Here is a 21,028-nt window from a genome sequence, read left to right on the forward strand (position 1 = left end):
TAGAATCTTGCAAGCTCTAAGTTACTTTTTTCAGAGAGGATGGTACCCACACGCCCAGCCAGACTGCACACCCATGGGACAAGTATACTTGAGCCAAGGAGCTGGGGTGTGAGTGGTGTGGAAGGAGGAAAGAATCTAATGTTCTCCCTTCAGGGAATTCATAGTGTCATTTAACACCACAGACTGACTGAGCGAATACGGTGCACTTTAAAATAACTCAGTTTTTTTCCAGGAAGTTTAAAGTCCTCTCTCAGAATCTAATAATAGCTTTAAAAGCTTAACTGGGGGGGAAGGAAGGTCAAAAGGTGGGAAGGAAAGAAGAAACTCTTCCAGGGACCCGTGTTGCTCTGTGGGAGTCAGTCCACTCCTCTGCAGAACACCCTACTGACCTCCGGAGAGGATGAACATCAAACCTCCCCACCTTTCGTTCTTTCCCTCTTTACGTCATAAAATGAAGGAGGAAAAAGAAGAGGTGATAATAAAATCTTGATGCCAAAGCTTCTCAATGAACTCAGAGCACTCCTCAGCAGCTTGACAGGCGTGAGAAATAGAACCAGCTAACTGCAAAGGATTTCAAATCCCCCTCGTGACATTTGAAGGGCCGAAGGGTTCAACCGGAAGGACCAGAACTTAGCAAGGTCCCCACCTGGAGAGCCAGGGAGGAAGACGAGTCAGTATTCCCATCACCAATCATTTCTGTGCTGGACATGTCAATACGAATACCGGATAACGATTTTATTCACATATAAAAAAGGGTATTACAAAACTATTTGTATAAGAAAAAGAAAATTTACAAATTTATAAATTCCAGTATGCAAAATAGTAACGATGAACTCTAAATCGATTCGAGCTGGCGACCTGCAAGCAAGGACGGACTCTTGTCCTTTTCTTTTCAATTTTTTTTTTTTTTTTAAACTAGCACTGACAATAGAGCTTAACTAGGTAATAGCAACATTAACATGTTATCTAAAGTCGAAAAATCTATATTTGAAAAATATATTCCATATACACAAAATGAGAAAACCCATGCCTTTCCATGGTCATTCCCCAAATCCTTGTCTCATTCTTGTTGGTGGGTTTCTGCAACTTTCGAAGTCACACCAATTCTCACTCCTAGACCCGACGATGATTTCCTGGTGCCTGTACCTTAGCAGCCAAGTTCCTGTAAGCGTTGTAGAGCACTCAACCCCGGAAAATGCAGATTGGGCTTTCCCTCTCAAGGGTTTATACAGAGTATAGAATCTAACATTATTGGATGTTTCTGCAGTAGGCGGTGGTAAAACGTCTTTATCTTGATAAAACAGCCTGGGATTTTTCCAGTGCAATATCAGATGAAATCGACTTTCAACCCGAAGTGTTTCCTTACTGATCCGAAGTGATGTTTTAGGGTTTGGGGCCACAGTCTCATGCCTGTCCATCTAGCTTTCTCCGGCAAGTATTTGTCTTTGAAGTTGAAGAGAGTTTCTACATGTGGAAAATATATTTAGGCCACCAGAAGGAGCACAACTCTGACTGACTTTGATCATCCCTCTGTCAAAACAAAACGATCAGATTGCAAACAATGGCATACACATATGTGAATTACAGTGAAGCCACTCGAAGAAACTCTAGTGTGCGTTTTCATAGACATCTTGTGGTCAAATCCTAAATATTTTCCTAAAGGCAGCTCTCATAAGAGCTGGCAAGTTATCCAAGTTGAAAAACCGTTGGTTAACGCTAAGAAGGGAAAAGAAAAGAGGGCACGAGACAGACAGAAAAGATTGTGGGTCACCCTGAGATTACACTAATTTCTTGTTTTGGTTCAGGTAACTGCGGTCCTGAGGAGAACTGAGCCCAGCAAGCTAATCCACACATGTCAGAGCCTAAGACTGACAATAGGGGAGAGAAACTGGTCCCGCCACGAGGAAGGGGGCTCAGTAGATTTGCCTCATGTCTTACAGAGAGAGAAAAGCATAGTCTAATAAATGAGAAGAGAAAAATGGCCTAAGAAAGACAGAATTTTTCCACGTTCAGTTTAATGTTAGGTAAAAGGCACTGATCTGGGTGGCAGTGGGGGAGGGATTGTGAAACCAAGTTTTTTAGTGACTCCAACAAGGTCATGTTTGATTTCTTTTTTAAGTGCAAATGTGACAGAGCTAATAGTAATCAGTTAGAAGACAAAGGCCAGAGCTGATCATGGAGGTTCAAGAAGGAAAAAGATAAATCCTACTCCGGTAGTCCTCTCCAGGACACCAAGACTAAGAACAAATGAGCCATCCCCATGTTCGTGACTGAGCTGGGTTCGTGTCTGTCTTAGCTGTAGAGAAAGTTCTAGTGCGTAAATACTAGGATGGGACACCTGAGACCCCGCTTAAATCCAGCATCACTGGCTAGGGTAGGAGAGAACTGTGCTAAGGAAGCGGGCACCATGGGAGCGCCACTTGGTCAGATCCCATAAAGGCAGTGATGAGCTGTTCACCTATAGGCCACCTACAAATAGGGCGTTTTCTTCTCCTACTAGTCTGTAGTGTCTCCTAGGATGACTCCTGTGTTGCATTTCAGTAGGAGGGGAACCAGACAGGGGGTACTTTCTGAAGCCCTTAGTATAAGATACGATGCATGAAAGCAAAGAGAAAAACATACTCACAGGTAGAGAGAACAGGGGGGTGGTCGTCAGATGGCAGGAGGTGAGGGGGAGGTGGAGGAAAAGAAAGCATTATCTTTATAAATCATCACTCTTCTCTAAGAGAGAATTCTGGATCTTCTAAGCTCAGTCACAGGGACAGAAGTAGCAAATGCTTCCATGTCAACTGATTTTCACAGAAATATGTTAATCATTGTATACAAGTCTCTAGGATACGTGTGCTAAGTGGTTTTGAATGCAGGGTGGTGGGGTAGGGGGCTCTTTCACCACCACTCCCTCAGCTCGGGCCCCTCTCCCTACTAGCTTCAGCAGGGGTTCACGAGTCAGTGACTAAGGTTACAAGTGTTGATTCTGGAAAAGACTTGCTATCCTCTTACTCCTAGTTCCTAGATGTTAACTTCAACTAACAAAGCCCTGACTGAGGCAGTCAGCATCAAGTCAACTCTAATTGCCTGAGCTAATCAGATGATGAAAAAGTGAGCTTCACCAAATACAAAAACACTTATTTTTGAACCACTCTACAGAAACAACTAAAGTAGCTGTTTGGACACTGACTTTTAGTAAGCTAATCGGCTATACGAAATTATTTCTGGAAAGAAAGTGTAAATGAAAACCTATACTCTGGGTCTTCAGTTTGGTAAAACCACATTCACCATGAAAATAAGCATGAGTGCATTTCTGTTTCTTGTTATATGCTCATAATCTCGTAGGCTGCAAACTCGAGCCATCAGCCTTTGAAGTTACGCTTTGTGGCATAGAAGCTTCTTGTTTAGGAAAAATGCAGAGTATCGTGAGTGCCTGGAGTCTTTTCTTGTTATTCCTTGAGGTTTCAGCTTACAGCTGGTCTGGCTCAGAAGCAACTGGTTGAAAGGCTTAAAATGCCATCAGTTTGGTTCAGATTTATTTTTTTCCCCCAGAAGCCATGCAGGGTCCAGACGGGGCTCAGTCCGTAAGCCTAAGTGGAGGGGTGAGTGCACACTGGGTTCCATCCATTTTCTTCTACTGTAGAAAGAAGCAAGTCCTTTAAGCTTCCTAAAACAGCAACAGAAAGGAAAGCTTGAAAAACAAGACCTTACACATGAAAGCTACTGGGCTAACATTGTTAAAAATTATTGTAAATAACTTTTACTAGTAGCACACATGACTTGAATAACTTGAACATCATTAATGATGTTTGAATATCCAGGTACGTATGTACTCCAAGAATAAAATAAAGATTTTATAACAATTCACTATCACTCAGTATTTGCAAATGACACTGCAGAGACAATAATGTGTGTCCCACAGGAAAAAAAAATGTATTAACGAATGATTCTTTTGCTCATTTTGACCCCATTCAAACACTTAAAGCTTGTTTCTATGTTGCACTCTTTTGAAGCATTTATAGGTAAAGCTGTTAGGATCCTTTTGGTCCCTTCTTTGAAAGGACAAAGATGATTAGTGAATAGTGACACTCTCATTCTTTGTATTTAAAACTTCTGCTAACCCACTGGAGAAAGTTTAGAGATGGTTTAGAAATGATTTCCCTCCTGATCTTCCTGGAAGGCTCACACTCTCCGTAGGGCAAATATCCTCGGCGCAGTGGTGTCCTTCAATCTGTCCCTTATCACAGAAGGGCAACGACCTGACTTCTGAAAACATCAGCCAAAGGCACATTACTGTGAGTAAATAAACCTTCATTTTAAGCAGTAATCTTTCATTCACTTATTTACCACTAATCTGACATTGGTGACATATCTGGTAAGTTTACAGGAAAAGATTTTTTTTCCCTAGGTAGATGAAGAGAGTCTAGAAATAGAAGCTTCTGAAAGAACTCTCAATAATCTAAAATAGTTTCATCAAATATGTTGATCAGTTGGTATGACCATAATTATCACATTAACACGACTGTGGGAGAAAAATGGCACTCATTTTGCCAACATGGAAAGAAACAGAGATTTGAAAAGACTGAGCAACTAGAACCCAGGTCATCTAATATCTTTCCTACCATTCTTTCTATTATTTCATGTTGACATTTCCAATGATGGCTAAAAACATCACCAAAAAGAACCTTTTCTGTAAGTAAACAGACTGGTCTCATTCTCCCAAGTACCTTAGTGAATGATGTCCCAAATATCTTAGTTCTCTTGCTTTCTGGGGAGGTGTGTATAGGGGAAATTTGATTAGAACTGAGTCATTCAGACTAAACAAAGTTCTCACACCTCTTTTATCCTGCACCATAACTATCATCATCAGATTCTGTGTGGTCTCAAACCACCCACAAGAAAAACGACAGTGTAAAAATACAGTTTCTGGAAACAAACGCCTTGTTCATTAGCAATGTGACCCTGTAAGACAAAAGTGCCATTGTGCATTTTGCAATATAGATGTGTATCAGATCATCACACTGTACACCTTAGCTCACACAATGGCAAATGTCGATTGTTATCTCAATAAAGTTGGATAGAAGGCGGAAATAAAGGTTAAAAAACTGAAAATATGAGTGAATGACTAGGTAGGATTTTCAAGTTCCTTTGAAAATAAGTAGAAATAAATCACTAAAGGGGGAGGGCACTATAATGGCTCAAGCTGCCCTTATGCATTTCTCAAACAGAAGTGTTGTGCTTTCCTGAATTATGAATGAGCACACAGACCAAGCTAACTGAACACAAACTCAAGGAGCCAAAAGTCCTTTGGTTCATAATACCAAGCTGCTGAAAGCAAATTATTTGTGAGAAGTAAGTATGTTTCCTACATTGGAGAAGCAACCTGTTAAGAGGAAGTCTGAATTGCCTTTTGGAATTTAACATTTTGAAAAAAAAAAATAGAACTGTTGAGCTACCTACTTGGCCAACCCTTGAAACAAAGAAGAGAATCAATCTCCCAAAGATGTACAATTGTATTTCTCCTACTTGTTTCAAAGATTAAGGTTCCCTCACTAAATATCACACACTCAGTAAAGGCAACCAAAGACACAGTGCTTTTCAGAACCTGGATAAGATTATCTCAAAATAGGCTCATGATATTATTTGTTGGTTTTAACTATAGGGGGAAACTGAAATGATTCATTTTTTAAAAAATTCCTTTCCTGAATTCAGAATGCCTTATTTATATTTACCAAATTACCTAATAATTATAAGACAACACATCTTAGAAAGTTATTAAACCTTTCACTAATACATTACATTGTGTAACTTGAATGTAACATTTTCTCATTCATTTTACATGATTATAACTTTCTTTCATAATAACCTGAGTTGAAAGTATCTTTATGTAGATCATGATTACCTTGACAACTGTCTTTGACAAGAAGTTAATGCTGTTACATATAGCAATCTTCTACACTAAATGATTTTACATTCATACAGCTGTAATAATGACGCTTCTTCCCATGCCCACCTCACCAACAACACAAACAGAAAAAGGTAGAAAATGAATTGGCTCTGATATGACTTGGCATTGAGAAGTTTCACTCCTTAGTCATAGAATTTACATCACGAACCTGGGGATGAGCTACACAATTAAGATGAGGGGTAATTCTACTTGCTGACGATACTCTGCAAAGCTGTAGGTAGTCACTGGAAACACAATTCCAGCTACTCTAACATTTGTGTACGTAGGACAAGTTTCTGATCAAAACCAATTGACTTGGTATCAAAGAAACTTCCGCATCTTGTAATGAAACAGTGTCTCAGATTGAATTTTAAGAGTCTTCCAAGACTTGTGTTTTAGAGTACTTGGCAAGGCATCTGACTGGGAAGTTGGGGTCAGCTGCTGAAGGGACAGGATCTTTCTGCATCCTGTTCTCTGCCTCTTTCACTGTTCTCAGGGCCTGTTACCTCCTCCTCCAGGCAGCTGCATGTGGCACTTGGTCCTCAAGGCTTGTGGGCCATGGTATGTTCTTGACAACTACACACAACTCAGCTAACTCTTATCTTTTCTTAGTCTTATCATGGAAGTTATAAAAATTACGGGATGGCTCAAAAGAACAAGGTCAGTAAAGACTCATTCTTCACTACAGAGGTATGTATTTTACATTGTATTTTATTAAAGATTTTATTTATTTATTTATTTATTTATTTATTTATTTATTTGGAGGAAAGAGAGAGAGAGAGAGAACAAACATGAGTGGGGGGACAGGCAGAAGCAGAGGGAGGAGCAGACTCCCTGCTGACCTGGGGCTGGATTCCAGGACCCTGAGATTATGATCTAAGCCAAAGGCAGACGCTTTTCCGAAGAAGCCACCCAGGCACCCCTGTGTTTTACATTTCAAATGCCTTAGTTGTTTGCTTGTCTTCCCTTATATCTTCTTCATTTATTTTATTTTGAGAAAAATGAAATTATTTTTCTCCAAAGCCAACAAATGCCTTCTGCATAGCATTCCCTGTAAATTTTCTAAATTTTGCATTTCAGAGAAAAAGTTTTGCAGATTTCGATCAACCTATAACCTACGTGCTATTCTTGAAAGGCACACTTCTCCATTCACACCTCGACTTCAGACTGCATCTGACATCATGAGACCAGGATACAGGACCTCATGGGAAATCGAGTCCCCTCTCGAAAGCAGACGCAGCACGGGCCAGAGCGCCTCCCCAGGACCTGGGGCTCCTGAGCTGGTTTGCTCACGAGCAGTGAGAGCAAGGCTGGGTGTGCAGGTAGGACCTTCTGGCACCTGGAAGCCTCACTTTTGCTGTGACTCGGCCCTTTTATACTAAAGGCTGGTCATTTTTTCCCCAAAGAATGTATTCCAACGTATATGTTCTTATAGTAGGGAGATGCTTGTAGACATTAGGTCAAATTCAGGACCAGCCACATCCTCACAAGAAGGGGAAAGCAGGGTTAGTGCCCAGGCTTCCCTGATGCTTCTCTGCCTCTGGCCTTGTAGCATGCTTGAAAGCCCCAGCTCCCTGTAGCAACCATCTCCTTGCAAATCTGATTTTAAACCCTTCTTTCCAGAAGGTACTTCTGCAGTATGTGGACCTGGATCACAACCAACAATCAATTTCCAACAACACTGGTCAGTTTTGAAAACAACAGGAACAGAGAGGGAAAAGAGATCTAAACTTTGGGAGATCTAAACTGCCATTAGCTTGATGGTGAATGAAGTGCATGTAAGTTTCGGGCAGAAACCATCATTGGGTGGAAAACGAAGATGAGGAACTGTTTACAAGATGTTCTTGTGACTCTCTCTCTCAGTCAGCAACGGGGCTAGGGGGTGCTGTGCTAATACTTGGATTTACAAGGAGTAAAAGAAAGCAGCTGCTCATTATAAACTTCAGAGTACCTGTTAGTTACAGGGGGAAAAAAAGACTCTTGAAATTTAATTTACAATATATTCTCCATACATATAAGAAAAAGAAGTTATGGACAATGGAAAAAACCTTCTCATCAGGTCCTCCCACATTCTCTGGTGAGAGGAGTTCCAGTCCCCTGGGTCTGCCATGAGTCAGTGCTGTGTCCTTCTTGAGGGTAGTCACTGACTTACCTGGAGGGACGTCGGCGTGGTCAGGCTGACAATGTCACCATTCTCCTGACACAGTTGGCTTCTGGCGGTCAGTGTATCCTGAGTCAGCACTGGCTCCGTCAGTGAGTGGTTACGTCTAGAGGAACCAGCAGCTTCTGTACAGTTTTCAGAATGAATTGGAACAGCTCCAGCAACCAAATCCTGACTACTGTTGGAATCCAAGGAGGAAGAGCTTTCGTTTTCTGGATTGAGAGAATGAGTATCTTCTCCAGTGAGTTCAGGATAAGAATCACAAAGAGAGATGTCGTCGCCACACACGGGATTTTGCATCAGAGGCCAGGCGTCTGAAAACTCGCCACAGATGGACCTTGAAAGGGACCCGAAGAATGTGGGCATGGTCTCCTCCACTGGACCTGGGTGTCTGAACACACATTCAAAAGACGCTCAAGTCATCTACGGGGAGGAAAAACACCACTACAAAGCCATACCCTCTCTGCTTTTAAATTTTCTAGATGAAACAGCAATGGATTACATCTGAATTCTAGTGCTTCCTTTGTTATAAACTTGCTTCCATACAGTATGTTTAATTATTCTGCTTACTTTCAAACTGAATTTGTGTACCTACTTCTAACCAATGTAGTTATACGTATAACTCAATGTCTAAAACAGGCAGTTTCCTGGGTCTTAACTGAGTTTCTTCATAGCTCTGTGAAAATTCTGTGAGTAAATGACATGTTACGAATTATTTACAGGTAACAGAAGTGTCACAAATCATGAATATGAAGTAAAACCAAAATTAATGGAGTGTAAAGTGTAAAGAATGTCTCACTGGGCATCCAGTAACCCCGAGAGACTCACATATCTCTTGTCAAGGATTTGTCCCCCTCCGATATCCAGAATGCCATCAATAATATTTTTAATTGACGTCTCATAGTTTGACATGAAAATTGTTAAGTTGGTAGAAGGCACATTTAGACAAGGGGATGTGATATTATATGGATTAAAAATCCCGAGTTACCTCTCCTGAAGAGTGGCCTTGGAATGCACCCTACAGCCAAGAGTCACCCGGTCCACGCTGCCAGCCTCATCACAGCACAGAGATGGAATCAAGTGAACAGGCCCTAGGGAAGCCAGCAGAGCTGTGAAGTACAAGGCTGCCTTCTGGGAACTTTCTCATTAATACTGGCCCAACATTGCTGGAGGAAATCCAGCTAGTCTCCTTTGGGTGATTTTTTGGGGGAAAGGAAATCTGAGGTTTAATTCTCTCTCTTTTGTTATATTATGAAAATAATGAAAGGGCTTATACGAAGTACCTGGAGTAGTCAAAGCTGTAGAGACCGAAAGAACTGTGGGTGCCAGGAGCTGGGGAAAGTGGGATGTGGGGGGCGGCATCACGGATTGCTGGGGACAGAGTTTCAGTTGGGGGAGCTGAAGGGCTCTGCAGATAGGGGTCGGTGACGGCCGCGCACCGGTGTGAATGGGCTCAGGGCCGCTGAATGACACCCTTAAACAGCGTTAAGATGACAAATTTTATGTTATGTGTATTTTACCACAGTAAAAATAATAACAAGAGGTGACAGCATGGCCTGTGAGACAGTGTGTCAAATGAGACTCCCTGAACTGCTGAGGAGACGGCAGAAAGCGGAACAGAGTCCTGCCGAGTGGGCTAGTGGTACAGAACATGAACAGAGACACGTTCAAACCCTTGAACACAACACAACACACACACACACACACACACACACACACACACACACACACACACACGTGCATGCACGCACAGACACCACACAGAGGTATTAATGTTTTCCTGCTAGTAATGGAACGTAAGGAATATGCACACAGCACAGCTTTGCAAACCATTTTGTTCACTGAGGCAGCATCGATTTTTGGTTACAAAGATAATGTAAGTGTACAGAAGAAAAAAAAAATTTAGAGTACAGGGATTAAGTTGAGAAATTCAAAAATAAATACGACCCAACCTTATAAACTGAAATGAACATTGTCGACGTTTGGTGAGCTCTCTACATACATACACATGTAATTCTGATTATATACAAACACATACTAAAGCACATAAAGATAAAAACACACATTTGGAGAGAGAGAAAGATGTGAAAAAATTCTCTATTTCCATATCCATGTATGTGTTTGTGGATCCAAAGTCTGCATGTGAAATGATTTCACTCTCATAAAAAGGAAAAATATAGTGAAATTCTTGGCCTTTTCAAAAATGAATGTTAAACATCGACATGCAATTGCCAGCAGGATGGATACCCACACACACCTTTGCCTAAATGTCTCTCAGCTCAGGCCCCACGTTGTGTTGTGTGAATATATGCTATTGTGAGCTCGGAGAACTCGCCTGGATACACGGCCGATCCTCAGCAAACCTGTGTCATGCTCACATGAGCTGTTTCAAAATTATTTAAAAGCCAGGGGCACCTGGGTGGCTCAATTGTTAAGCGTCTGCCTTCGGCTCAGGTCATGATCCCAGGGTCCTGGGATGGAGCCTCGCATCAGGATCCCTGCTCGGCGGGAAGCCTGCTTCTCCCTCTCCCACGTCCCCTGCTTGTGTTCCCTCTCTTGCTGTCTCTCTCTCTGTATCAAACAAATAAATAAGTTCTTCAAAAAAAAATTATTTAAAAGCCAAAGACACTGTCTTTCCTTTTAGAAATGGCTGTTTCTAGGGCTCAAGCAACCAAGAGCAAGTTGAGCCTAGAAGTTTCTTTGTGCCTGAGATGAAGCAAGTGCTGAAAGAATAATCCGGACATGTCAGAATGACACATGAGCCAGGCTGAAGGGATCTGTCCCGGGCCAGCCTAGGAAAACATGAGCACCAAGATAAACGATGATGGCAAAGGAATAGAAGCCGTGGAAGAGGGTCCATGAGTCCATGCTAATTCAAGTAAATAAATAAGAGGGGAAGAAGAAGTTCTTTCTTGCTGTGGGAAGCCAACTAATAAATGTGGACAAAAGGATGGAATTAGAAAACTAGCATTTGTCACCATCATGGTAATGACTGATTTAGGTAAGAACCACCAGAAGATGCTAAACTCTTGGGTGAAAGTTTGGAGAGTAACAGGATATTTACACAGCCTCGAAGAGTCTTTTGCAAAGTATTTCTTAATTACGAAGGGAAAAACAATCATGTTATAGCAGAGAAACTTGGCAGATGCCTCCTTAACGAAGGGAACCAAACTGACCCGACCAGGAAGGGGACGGCTGCTCACGCTGTGCCTCTTGATGTGGGACACTGGGAAGGACACAGCATCACCCCTGCAGGATTTCTGTTTCTAATTATACAGAAACATCGGACGAACCCAACCTGAGGGTTATTCTACAGAATTACTGGTCTGTGCTTGTCAACAACAATAATGTCCTGAAACACAAAGAAAGATGAAGGACCTATGCCAGATTAAAAAAAGGTCAAGAGACACCTGGGTAGCTCAGTCGGTTAAGCGTCTGCCTTTGGCTCAGGTCATGATCCCAGGGTCCTGGAATCAAGTCCCAAATCGAGCTCCCTGCTCAGCAGGGAGACTGCTTCTCCCTCTCCTGCTGTTCTCCCTGCTTGTGCTCACACTCTTGCGCTCTCTCTCTCTCAAATAAATAAATAAGTAAAATCTTAAAAAAAAATAATAAGATAAAGAGATTTGACAACTAAATCCAATAATGTTATCTGGGATTTTCTTTTAAAGACATTTTAAATTTAATTTAATTTTTAGTTATTTATTTTTAAAAATTTTATTTATTTATTTGACAGTGGGAGAGAGGGATCACAAGCAGGGGAAGGGGCAGAGGGAGAAGCAGATTCCCCACTGAGCAGGGACACCCCCCGAACCCCCCGATGCGGGAGTCAATCCCAGGTCCCTGGGATCATGACCTGAGCTGAAGGCAGACACTTAACAGACTGAGCCACCCAGGCGTCCCTCTTTTTTTTTTTTTTTAAATATATCTTTTATTTATTTATTTGACAGAGAGAGAGAGAGATCACAAGTAGGCAGAGAGGCAGTCAGAGAGAGGGGGGAAGCAGGCAGAGAGCCTGATCTGGGGCTTGATCCTAGGACCCTGAGATCATGACCGAAGCCGAAGGCAGAGGCTTTAACCCACTGAGCCACCCAGGCACCCCAGGCCTCCCTCTTTTAAGGACATTTTTGCGACAACTCAGAAAATCTGAATATGCTCTGTAGATTATACAATAGGTTTGATTTAATGCTGATTTTCTGATTTTCATAACCATGCTGTTCTGTAAGAAAATGTTCTTGTTCTTAAGAAACGAACACCGTAGTATTAAGGAGTAAAGGGATATCATCTCTGCAACTGATTTTTAAGTGGACATGAAAGCAGTGTGTATAAATACATATATCTTTACCATATTTAGAAAAATGATAAAGCAGATGTGAAACGAGATAAAATGTTAATATTGGGGGAATCTGGGTGAAGAGAGTGAGAGAATTCTTTGTGCTATTGTTCCAGCATTTTTCTAAGTCTTAAATGATGTCAAAGTAAAAAGGTCGAAGGGTGAAGGCGCTGCCATGGAGGAGGAAACCACGTTAAGTGGCAAGCTCTATGGAGCGTGGGGGGCAGGCAGATTCTTTCCAGGCTCCGTGTGCTGCTCTGTTAAGAGGACGAGCACCAAGGCCATCTGCCCATTTAATCCTTCTTCTCAGACAGAAGTTAAGAGGAGGCAGAGTTTGCCCAGTGCTGCATTTTATTACATCTGAGTTCAGGTCTCAGGAAATGATTCCTGTGCCAGTTCAGTGTCTGGGAACCCCAGCTCTGGGGGTGTTTGGAGGTTCATCCAGTTATCGTCCATACTGTCTAGAAGTCTAGTCCCTACGTAGGCAAAGGCAAAAATAGATTCACACACACCACAGAGGGACCTATATTTTGTTCCCGACCCATTCCTAAAACAGAAGACAATAACGAGCTGTAGCAAAATCAGTCTGCTAAAAACGTCTTCCTCCACATACAGAACATCAGCTCAGAAAGTGGAATCCTGTAATTTCTTGACAGCACAGCTCCAAGAGTGTCAGTCAATCTAAGTGGGAAACCCTCAGCTTAGAGAGAAATGGCCCTGTCAGCATTGCTTTAAAGGGACTCTGAGCACTTGAACCAGGCAGGCAGGGGTGGATGTCCAGGAAGGGCACTGCCAGAATCTGCTTTGCAGAGGAGGGGAGGGGTCCTCACAACAGGGGTTGAGAGGGCAGTGTAAATGTGGGAGCCTTGTGTGGATGAATGTAAATAAGTGGCAGGAAAAGTATTATCTGTGCTTGTGTTTTGCCCTGGTGAGAATCCAATTTCCATTGCATGACTTCCCTAAACTTCCTTTTCTGTCAGTAGTCCCCGGGGGCAACTGAGGTTCCTGGAAACCCCTGCCATAGTGCTCCCTCCCTGCTCTTCTTTAAGGAATCCCAAAAGACATTTAGAAGATCCATCAAAGTTCAGCTTGAATCCACCAGACAAGACAAGATACATGCTCCTACTCTACAAAAGGATTTTATTTTTAATCAGTCAATGGACCCAAAACAATAGAGGCAAACTTGCTTTAAAAAGTTGCCCAACAATTCTAGAATTTTAATGAGATGCTTCTTTTCTTCTCACTATTAAGAGGCTCAAAACACCCAAACCATGAGGGCACAAAGAATCCTTTAACAAGATTAGCTTTAACTAGGAAACTAAGCAGAGCAACCGAGCTGTGGCAAACAGGGACACTTCTTTGCAACGTATATGTCCCTAGATTCCCCTAATGGCCCCTTGCCCTGCTACACTTACCACAGGTCTGAGCAGAGTCCCGGTGGCACTGACAACATGCTCTGGGAGCAGATTCGTTGAGCCGAGGTCTGTCAAAACATGACAGTTCAGAACCGTTGTACTGAATGTCTTGCGCTCTCAGCGACCCTACAGGGGGAGAGAATTCTGTCAGCGAAGATCACTGCCTCTGTTAAGGAGCCCATGACCACCACAATGCAGATAGGTACCCTCCTAGCTCTTAATATTTCTGAAGAAAAAGATGGCTCTCACACACATTTAAAAATACATCTTCTTATGCAGAGGCACAACTAGGAATGAATCTGTTAAAAGCTCAAATTACAGATACTTCTGTTGCCAGAAGTTGGAAGGATTTTCCATTTTGTCTAGTGGCACAGGACCCTGAGGCCTTTTCAGGGTCCTTGTAAAGTGGTGCCTCTGGGGGACCAGGTGACTGGGAGCTGCGTCTGCGTGTGCACTTTGTCCCTTTGGATAGCTCCTGACTATTGTCTTGGTCAAGGCCTCGTGGAACCTGCAGTGACAATGAAGGTAAACACTCCTCACCCACATGCTAAGGAACGGAAAGAGCTCCGCACTCACAGCTGGGCTTTTTCTCCATAAACTGCCTCTTACAGTAGATGACACAGAGGATCAGCAGGGCCAGAAGGACCGTGGCCAGCGCACTGCAGATGACGGCCGCCAGGGCTGTGTCCCTCGGGCTGGAGGCCGTGGACGGGATCTTCACGAGGTTGACCTTGCTGGTACCTGGAAACCACAAGAATGGGGTCAGCAGGCTCTCAACCACCCAAGAGACTCAGACGCTTACCCCCAACTTGGTGGCCACCTTTATTATTTGAGTAAGACTCCAGAAGACAAGAAAAGGTATTTTAAGAAGGCTCAGTGCTCCCTCCTCTTAGATTTCTTTAATACCACACCTTCACCTGCACCCCAAAATGTGTGGATGAGCCACGCTTCCTTTCCCCCAACAAAGACTGTGTGTGGACACACAACCTTCAGCACACTGTGTTGCCAGAATGTGCTTTTAAGGCCCGTTAGACCAGAGCTGTTGGCGAGCTGGAATCCCTCAACTTTCTCTCTGTCCCAGTGCTGGACATGCCTTTGGCACATCGTAGGTATGTAATATTTGCTATTTAATTGGAATGAGATCACCTACATTTTCAAACACACTGAATTAAGGGATGCGGGGCGGGGGGGGGGAACTTTAGGGAAAAATAAGGAGTGGGATCATTCACAGCCTGGTAGTCACCCCCAATTTCTGAGACAGTGAACATTTTTTTAATGTCTGGCTGTTGAATGACTGAACATCTATGAATCATAAAAATATGATAGCAGGAGTGATCACCTGGGAATATTGAGTCATGGTATTTCTAGGCTCAATGATTCTGGGGCCACACTTAAATTGAAATCTGAAGCAGCCTCTATCAATGGACAAACTGACAAGAGGATCTACGAACACAGGCACAGCTGTACAAACACTGACAAATCAATAACCGAAGAGGAATTTGTATCCCGCACAAGGGAAATAGTGGACTACACCCCAGGGTCACGGATTTGGGAGAGGTGACTCTTATCTTTTTGGATCAAATGGTGCAGCTGTGGAAACCTGCCACCTTGCTTATGTTGGTGACAAAGGTGACTGACTTCAGAGCAAGGTAAGCTGAAACTCTTCGTCAAATGACCCAGCTCCACACAACATAGGGCTTCAGCAAGAGCTGTCGTCCGAGCAAGACACAGCACGTGACGTGACGCGAAGATCGCAAAGTTCCTAACCCTGGTTTAGCTCTCGGGTTGAGCTCATCAATTCACATAGCATTGGATATTCAGGAAAACCCTACTGAGAATCAGGATTTCGGGTTAAAGTGGAATCACAAAGAGAGTCCTATACGTTCTTGTTGAACTTCTTTGTAAGTATGTTAGCTTATTTGCCTTCATGTGAAAGGAAATGTTCTTGCTTTATAAACATGCTAAAATGCCCCTGATGAGGATTTTGAGTCTGGTGTTTATGATTCAGGATTTATCTTCCCTAAGCTAATCGTAAAAGTCTTAGGAATAAATGTCTTTCCACGGCAGGATGCTAATATTGTAATCTCAAGGATATCGAATTGCCATAATAACATTGATTTTTTTTTTTTTTTTTTTTTACAAAAGTGCACTCAGTAAGCCCCTTCTGTATACATTTCCTTGGAAGTATCATCTGAGGATGAACAAGAAAAATATAGTAGTTTTACCTCTCAACATTTGACACCTGCATTAAAAAAAAAGTTGTCTTGTGAACCCAGCCACCCTCTCAGAGAGGTCCCCAGGGGAAGCAGGGCTCTAGAAACCCCATTCTGGGTTTTTGTTTATATGTACAAGTAAATGCAACCATTACAGCAAACAATTTATTTTCTAGGAAATAGTCTCATCCTCTATAGGTTCAATCATCACATACGACAATGCAGACATTTATGTGGACGTTATGGGAGATTGGGCTGCCTATCATTTGGATTAAGAACAACTCCAGAAACTTATTCACATGAGTTTCTGCTAAAAATCTGTTTTCTTATAATTCTTTTTGATTTGGGTAGTAAAAAAGGGGGAACGGGGCAGAGGAGGTTGGTGCCAATTTATGAAGTAGCTTCTAGTCTATTAAGTTCTGGTTAATTGAGGTGTTGCTGAGAATTTCTCAGAAAAAGATGTATCTACCACAAACTGAAAAGTATTTTTTTGCTGACCTGTGCTCACTGCAATGATGCTGAGATGAAAGATTCTTTCCACCCACATGCCTCGACTGAATTCCCCGTCCATAGTTGACCAAGCGTATTGAATGCCCGCAAGGAATTTTACCCCATACTTTATTAGGATTCTGATAGGAGTTCTGAAGAACTGGGAACAGGAATGTCCACAGTCTTTGGAAAGTTTTAACTTTTCTGGAATACAAAGGCATCTCTTACCCTAATGAAATTATTAAATTCCACTATAATCTTAGCACTACCCTCTGGCAAAGTTACTTCAGAGTGAGAACTGTTTTCTTAGCTTAAATTTTGTATTACATTAAATAAGTGGAATTTTATATTATACATTTCCTTAGGAGTTCAGCTCAGCAGAACAATTATATCCTGAGTATCTACTCTGGATAAGGCATCCTAAGAGGCATTAAGTAAGCTAAATGAGAATCTGAACAGAAGAGGAAGAGAAAAGAGAGGTCGCCAACAAAGTCTGGCAAATGTTTTTATTCACATACACTTTTACCCTCTTTGGAGTGACCAGTGCAAAATATCCCAATTGCAGAGATACTCTCCTTATATCTCAACCCCTAAGCAGCTTCAGAATGTAGCTGGAGAGACGCGTGTAGTAGAGAGATCTGTATTACTGGACTCTGATGAATCATGGAAAAGTCCTCAGAAGATGCAAATTAGGAATGCAGTGTGCAGGCCATAGACTTGACTGAAATAGGCTTCAGCTGACTTCTGGGTGCTTTTAGAGTCCTGGACACTGCTGACATACCTCTAGGAATTTCATTCTCTTTGCAACCTGGCAGAGCCGTGAGAATGCACTGATGGGCCTCCTTGTATAGATGAGGAAACCAAGACTTGGGGTAGTTTGCTCAAGGCTACACAGCAAAGCGAGATGGCTGGAGATCTGAAACCAGGCTTTGGGACCCTTTCCAGTGGACCACATTGGTTCGTGGGTGCATGTAGCTTGTAAGTGAGTAAACCTTTCTACAGGGAAGAGGAGCCAAATGTGGTTTGTGTCTGCATGCAGGCCATGCTCATTTCTGCTGAGGGAAACTAGCCTGGACACAGAGAGATCTGGGGACTTTCTCAACAGCAGGCTGGCCCTGTGTGCATGAAGCCAGTTCCGCACAAGGGCCCCTGGCCTGAGAGAACATTTCAGGTCCCTCGGTCTCAGCGTGGCTCTCGGAGTTGCATGTTGGTGGCAGGCACATGGAGCAATGCCCGAGTGTCACTGAGGTGGGGAGGAGAGGCATGTTAAGGGAGGCCACTGAGTCTGGGACGGGTCAGAAGCATCAGGCTCCCACGTGCACTCTGTGAGGTTTCACTGGTAATTCCATAGCTCTGCTTCCTACTGATCTCCCGACATGTTTAACCTCCCAACTTCCTAGCAGTCTGTTTAAAAAACCCGCTAAACAGAAGACCCTTCTTCCCAGATCATTGTCCTGACCAAGAGCCCCGTCTTGGCTTAGGCGGGAGGAAACTAGGTCTCCCAATTCTAGCTCTCAACGCTTTCTGCCCTGGCCACAGACAAGACTTCCCCTCTCTCTGAAGCTTGGTTTCCTCAATGACAAGATTAAATAGTGGGCCACCATGCAGACACCAAGATCCACCATCAGTGAGGCTGGAGACTCACTGAAAGTGTCCCTGGGGCCGGATGAGCTCCTATGGAGCTAGCTGCCAGGCACACTAGGACACGCTGGCTATTAAGAAAGCCTTGTGATCTATCTGTGGCCTGGCTGATTTCTTCTTACAGAAATGACCATGACCTTCACATTGAAGAATGAGATTAAGTAGGATGCTGTATTTCATGACTCTGAAATTTTTGTTTCTAGTCTGAGCTGTTTCCCTGAACTCGAGATTCATCTATCCAACAGCTTATTGAACCTCTCCACTTGGTGGGCGGGAGGGAGGCATCTTAAACACAGAAACGAGTCCAAAAGATGACCTTGACAACCCCGACCTCCTCACTTCCTTCTGCAATCTCTCCCTCCCCACAGACCTCTCCTGCGCTACACAGCCTGTTGGCAGGGCTCATCCCGGGCTGCACAGATTGCTCCGTCAGCGGCCCTTCTGCAAACATCGCCTACTTAGCAAGGCTTCTCCACCAAAGTATTTTAAACCTGCAGTCTCTGACCTGTGCTTCTTACCCCTTCCCTGCTGCCTTTCCCTTCCGAGTACTTACTGCCATCTGGCACTTTATGTCTTTAACTTGTTTGGTTCGTTTTCATTCTCCCCTCCAGTGGGGGTAAAAAAAAAAAAATCTGTCCTGCATTCCCCAACACACCTGCTGGGCTTGTGTGTAAGCTGGTCCCAGCCAGAGGCCATATTTTCCTGCTTCCTTTGCAGCTAGGCATGATGTTATGTCGAAGTGAGAGTCAGTAGGGAGTAGGAGGGATGAACGGAAGTGATGTGTATAGTTTCTGTCCTCTCCGATCTGGGGACTGATGGCTTGCCCCAGCCGTCCCTTTCACTGTGGGCGCTAAGCAGAAAATGGCTGAATAATGCTCAGATCCCATAGATGAAGATATCCAAAGGCTGGTAAAGCGCTGGACACAAGCCACTGGGCTCTGTGTGACATCCTGCAGTGGACCTGCTCCCCCATGCAGGCCTGCAGAATGCAGACGGGAACATCTCTCTTAGTTATGTGGCCATCTTTTGGGGTCTCCTTGTAACAGTAACTTATCAATTCACCTAAGCAGTTTCACCTCCCACCAAAATCCAACTTCCATAAGGGCAGGGATTTTTGTCAGTTTCATCTGCTACCAGTGTTATAACACCTGCAATTGTTGTTGGCACATAGTTGGTGCCCATGTGTATATGATCAATGATGGGATGAATGGATGTTTGCAAAAGAGACTGGAAAACTTGAAGTATCCAGAGGTTTACTTAACAGGGACCTCTCTAATTAATAGGCTGAGATTTTGCCAATAATGTGTTTTCCGCATTTGCTTCCACCCTTGGCTACACAGTTGGTGATAGTGCAGATGGCCACAGCTGGTAGCAAAGAACAGTTCCCCTGGCATGTTTTTTATGTGATGTTAAGGTGACCACAGGTGGAAGAGCAAGGGTTGCTCCGATTTATCAACACACAAACCTTGAAGATTATTGAATATAACCGCAGAATGAATAAGAAACAAAACCCTCACCTTCTCTAGTCAATTTTAGTTAGCACTTCATGGACTCATCATGAAAGGATCTTATTTTAGTTATTATATGCCAAATGTAATCTTAGTTAACAATCCATACATCGTGAGGACTAATTTATAGGGAATGACCAAAGAGGTTAGAAAAGGGGAGGCCAACCACATCCTCCAGTGAAAGCCGCTTTGGTATCATTTTTGGAAGCTGATTACTAGCTGAATTGGATAAAGGGGATGATGAAGCATTCCTATCATTTGATCAAATCAGGTATGCTAATCTTACATTTTTACTGCACGTCTCCCCCTAAAACTAGGTAGAAGTATGGAGAAAGTAACACGAGCATCTGGAGAACTCTTAATGACAGGAATCCGTGATTATTTTCTGGAGACACTTAACTCAGATTATCACAACACCATCACAGTTTCCATAGGCCAAACACCTACAGAAGGTCAGCTCCTTAGTTACTCACTTTTGAAATGTCATAACAATCCTTTACAGTGAGGGTTTTGTCCATGAAGAAGGCTGTACATACATATATATGTATTTTTTTTTAATTTCGAACAAATATTGGGTGGTTGGATCTAGATGTGAGCCTCGTTTGTATGACTCTAAAATTCATGGATATTTTTTTGTTTGGTGTGTGTGTGTGTGTGTGTGTGTGTTTTGTAAATTATATTGTGTTTTTCCCAACTATTTAGAGCAAAAAATTTACTACAGTGTCGGGGCGCCTGGGTGGCTCAGTGGGTTAAAGCCTCTTCCTTCTGCTCAGGTCATGATCCTGGGGTACTGAGATGGAGCCCCGCATCGGGCTCTCCGCTCAGCAGGGAGCCTGCTTCCTCTCTCTCTGCCTGCCTCTCTGCTTACTTGTGATCTCTCTCTGTGTGTCAAATAAATAAATAAAATCTTAAAAAAAAAATTTACTAGTGTGAAGGATTCTTGGCTGAAATTTTGTACAGACTAATAAATTCTAGGTAATCAGCTAAAATATACAATATAATGTGACCTAATTTTTTAAAAGATTTTATTTATTTATTTGAGAGGGGGAGAGATAGTGACAGCATGAGGGGGCAGGGGAGAGGGAGAAACAGGCTCCCTACTGAGCAGGGAGCCTGAGACAATGAGATGCAGGGATGGATCCCAGGACGCTGAGATCATGACCTGAGCCTAAGGCAGTCGCTTAACACACTGAGCCACCCAGGCGACCCTAACATGACCTAATTTAAAAACACAAATCTAACTTCACAAATTTAAACTGTCTTATCCCCAAGATTAAAGAGGCTATTGTATTTTTTTGCAGTGAAAAATAAGGTATGGCCTTTTTAAACGTTATTT

At 42.9% G+C, this 21,028-nt stretch overlaps 1 protein-coding gene across 4 annotated transcripts in view; it reads right to left on the reverse strand.

Annotated features, from left to right (window-relative positions):
- Positions 1-710: 710 nt before the first annotated feature.
- Positions 711-21,028, reverse strand: part of TNFRSF19 (TNF receptor superfamily member 19) — a 90,748-nt gene continuing 70,430 nt past the window's right edge. For all 4 annotated transcript variants that reach the window (XM_059144107.1, XM_059144108.1, XM_059144106.1 and 1 more), the window contains 5 exons: positions 14,418-14,582; positions 13,842-13,967; positions 9,085-9,187; positions 8,088-8,487; positions 711-3,655 (listed from right to left, as the gene is read on the reverse strand). In XM_059144107.1, the coding sequence (XP_059000090.1) occupies positions 3,647-3,655; positions 8,088-8,487; positions 9,085-9,187; positions 13,842-13,967; positions 14,418-14,582 (803 nt within the window). In that variant the 3' untranslated portion in view covers positions 711-3,646. The remainder of the gene's footprint in view (positions 3,656-8,087; positions 8,488-9,084; positions 9,188-13,841; positions 13,968-14,417; positions 14,583-21,028) is intronic.

Source organism: Mustela lutreola, chromosome 13, assembly GCF_030435805.1.
Source record: "Mustela lutreola isolate mMusLut2 chromosome 13, mMusLut2.pri, whole genome shotgun sequence".
Taxonomy (NCBI): domain Eukaryota; kingdom Metazoa; phylum Chordata; class Mammalia; order Carnivora; family Mustelidae; genus Mustela; species Mustela lutreola.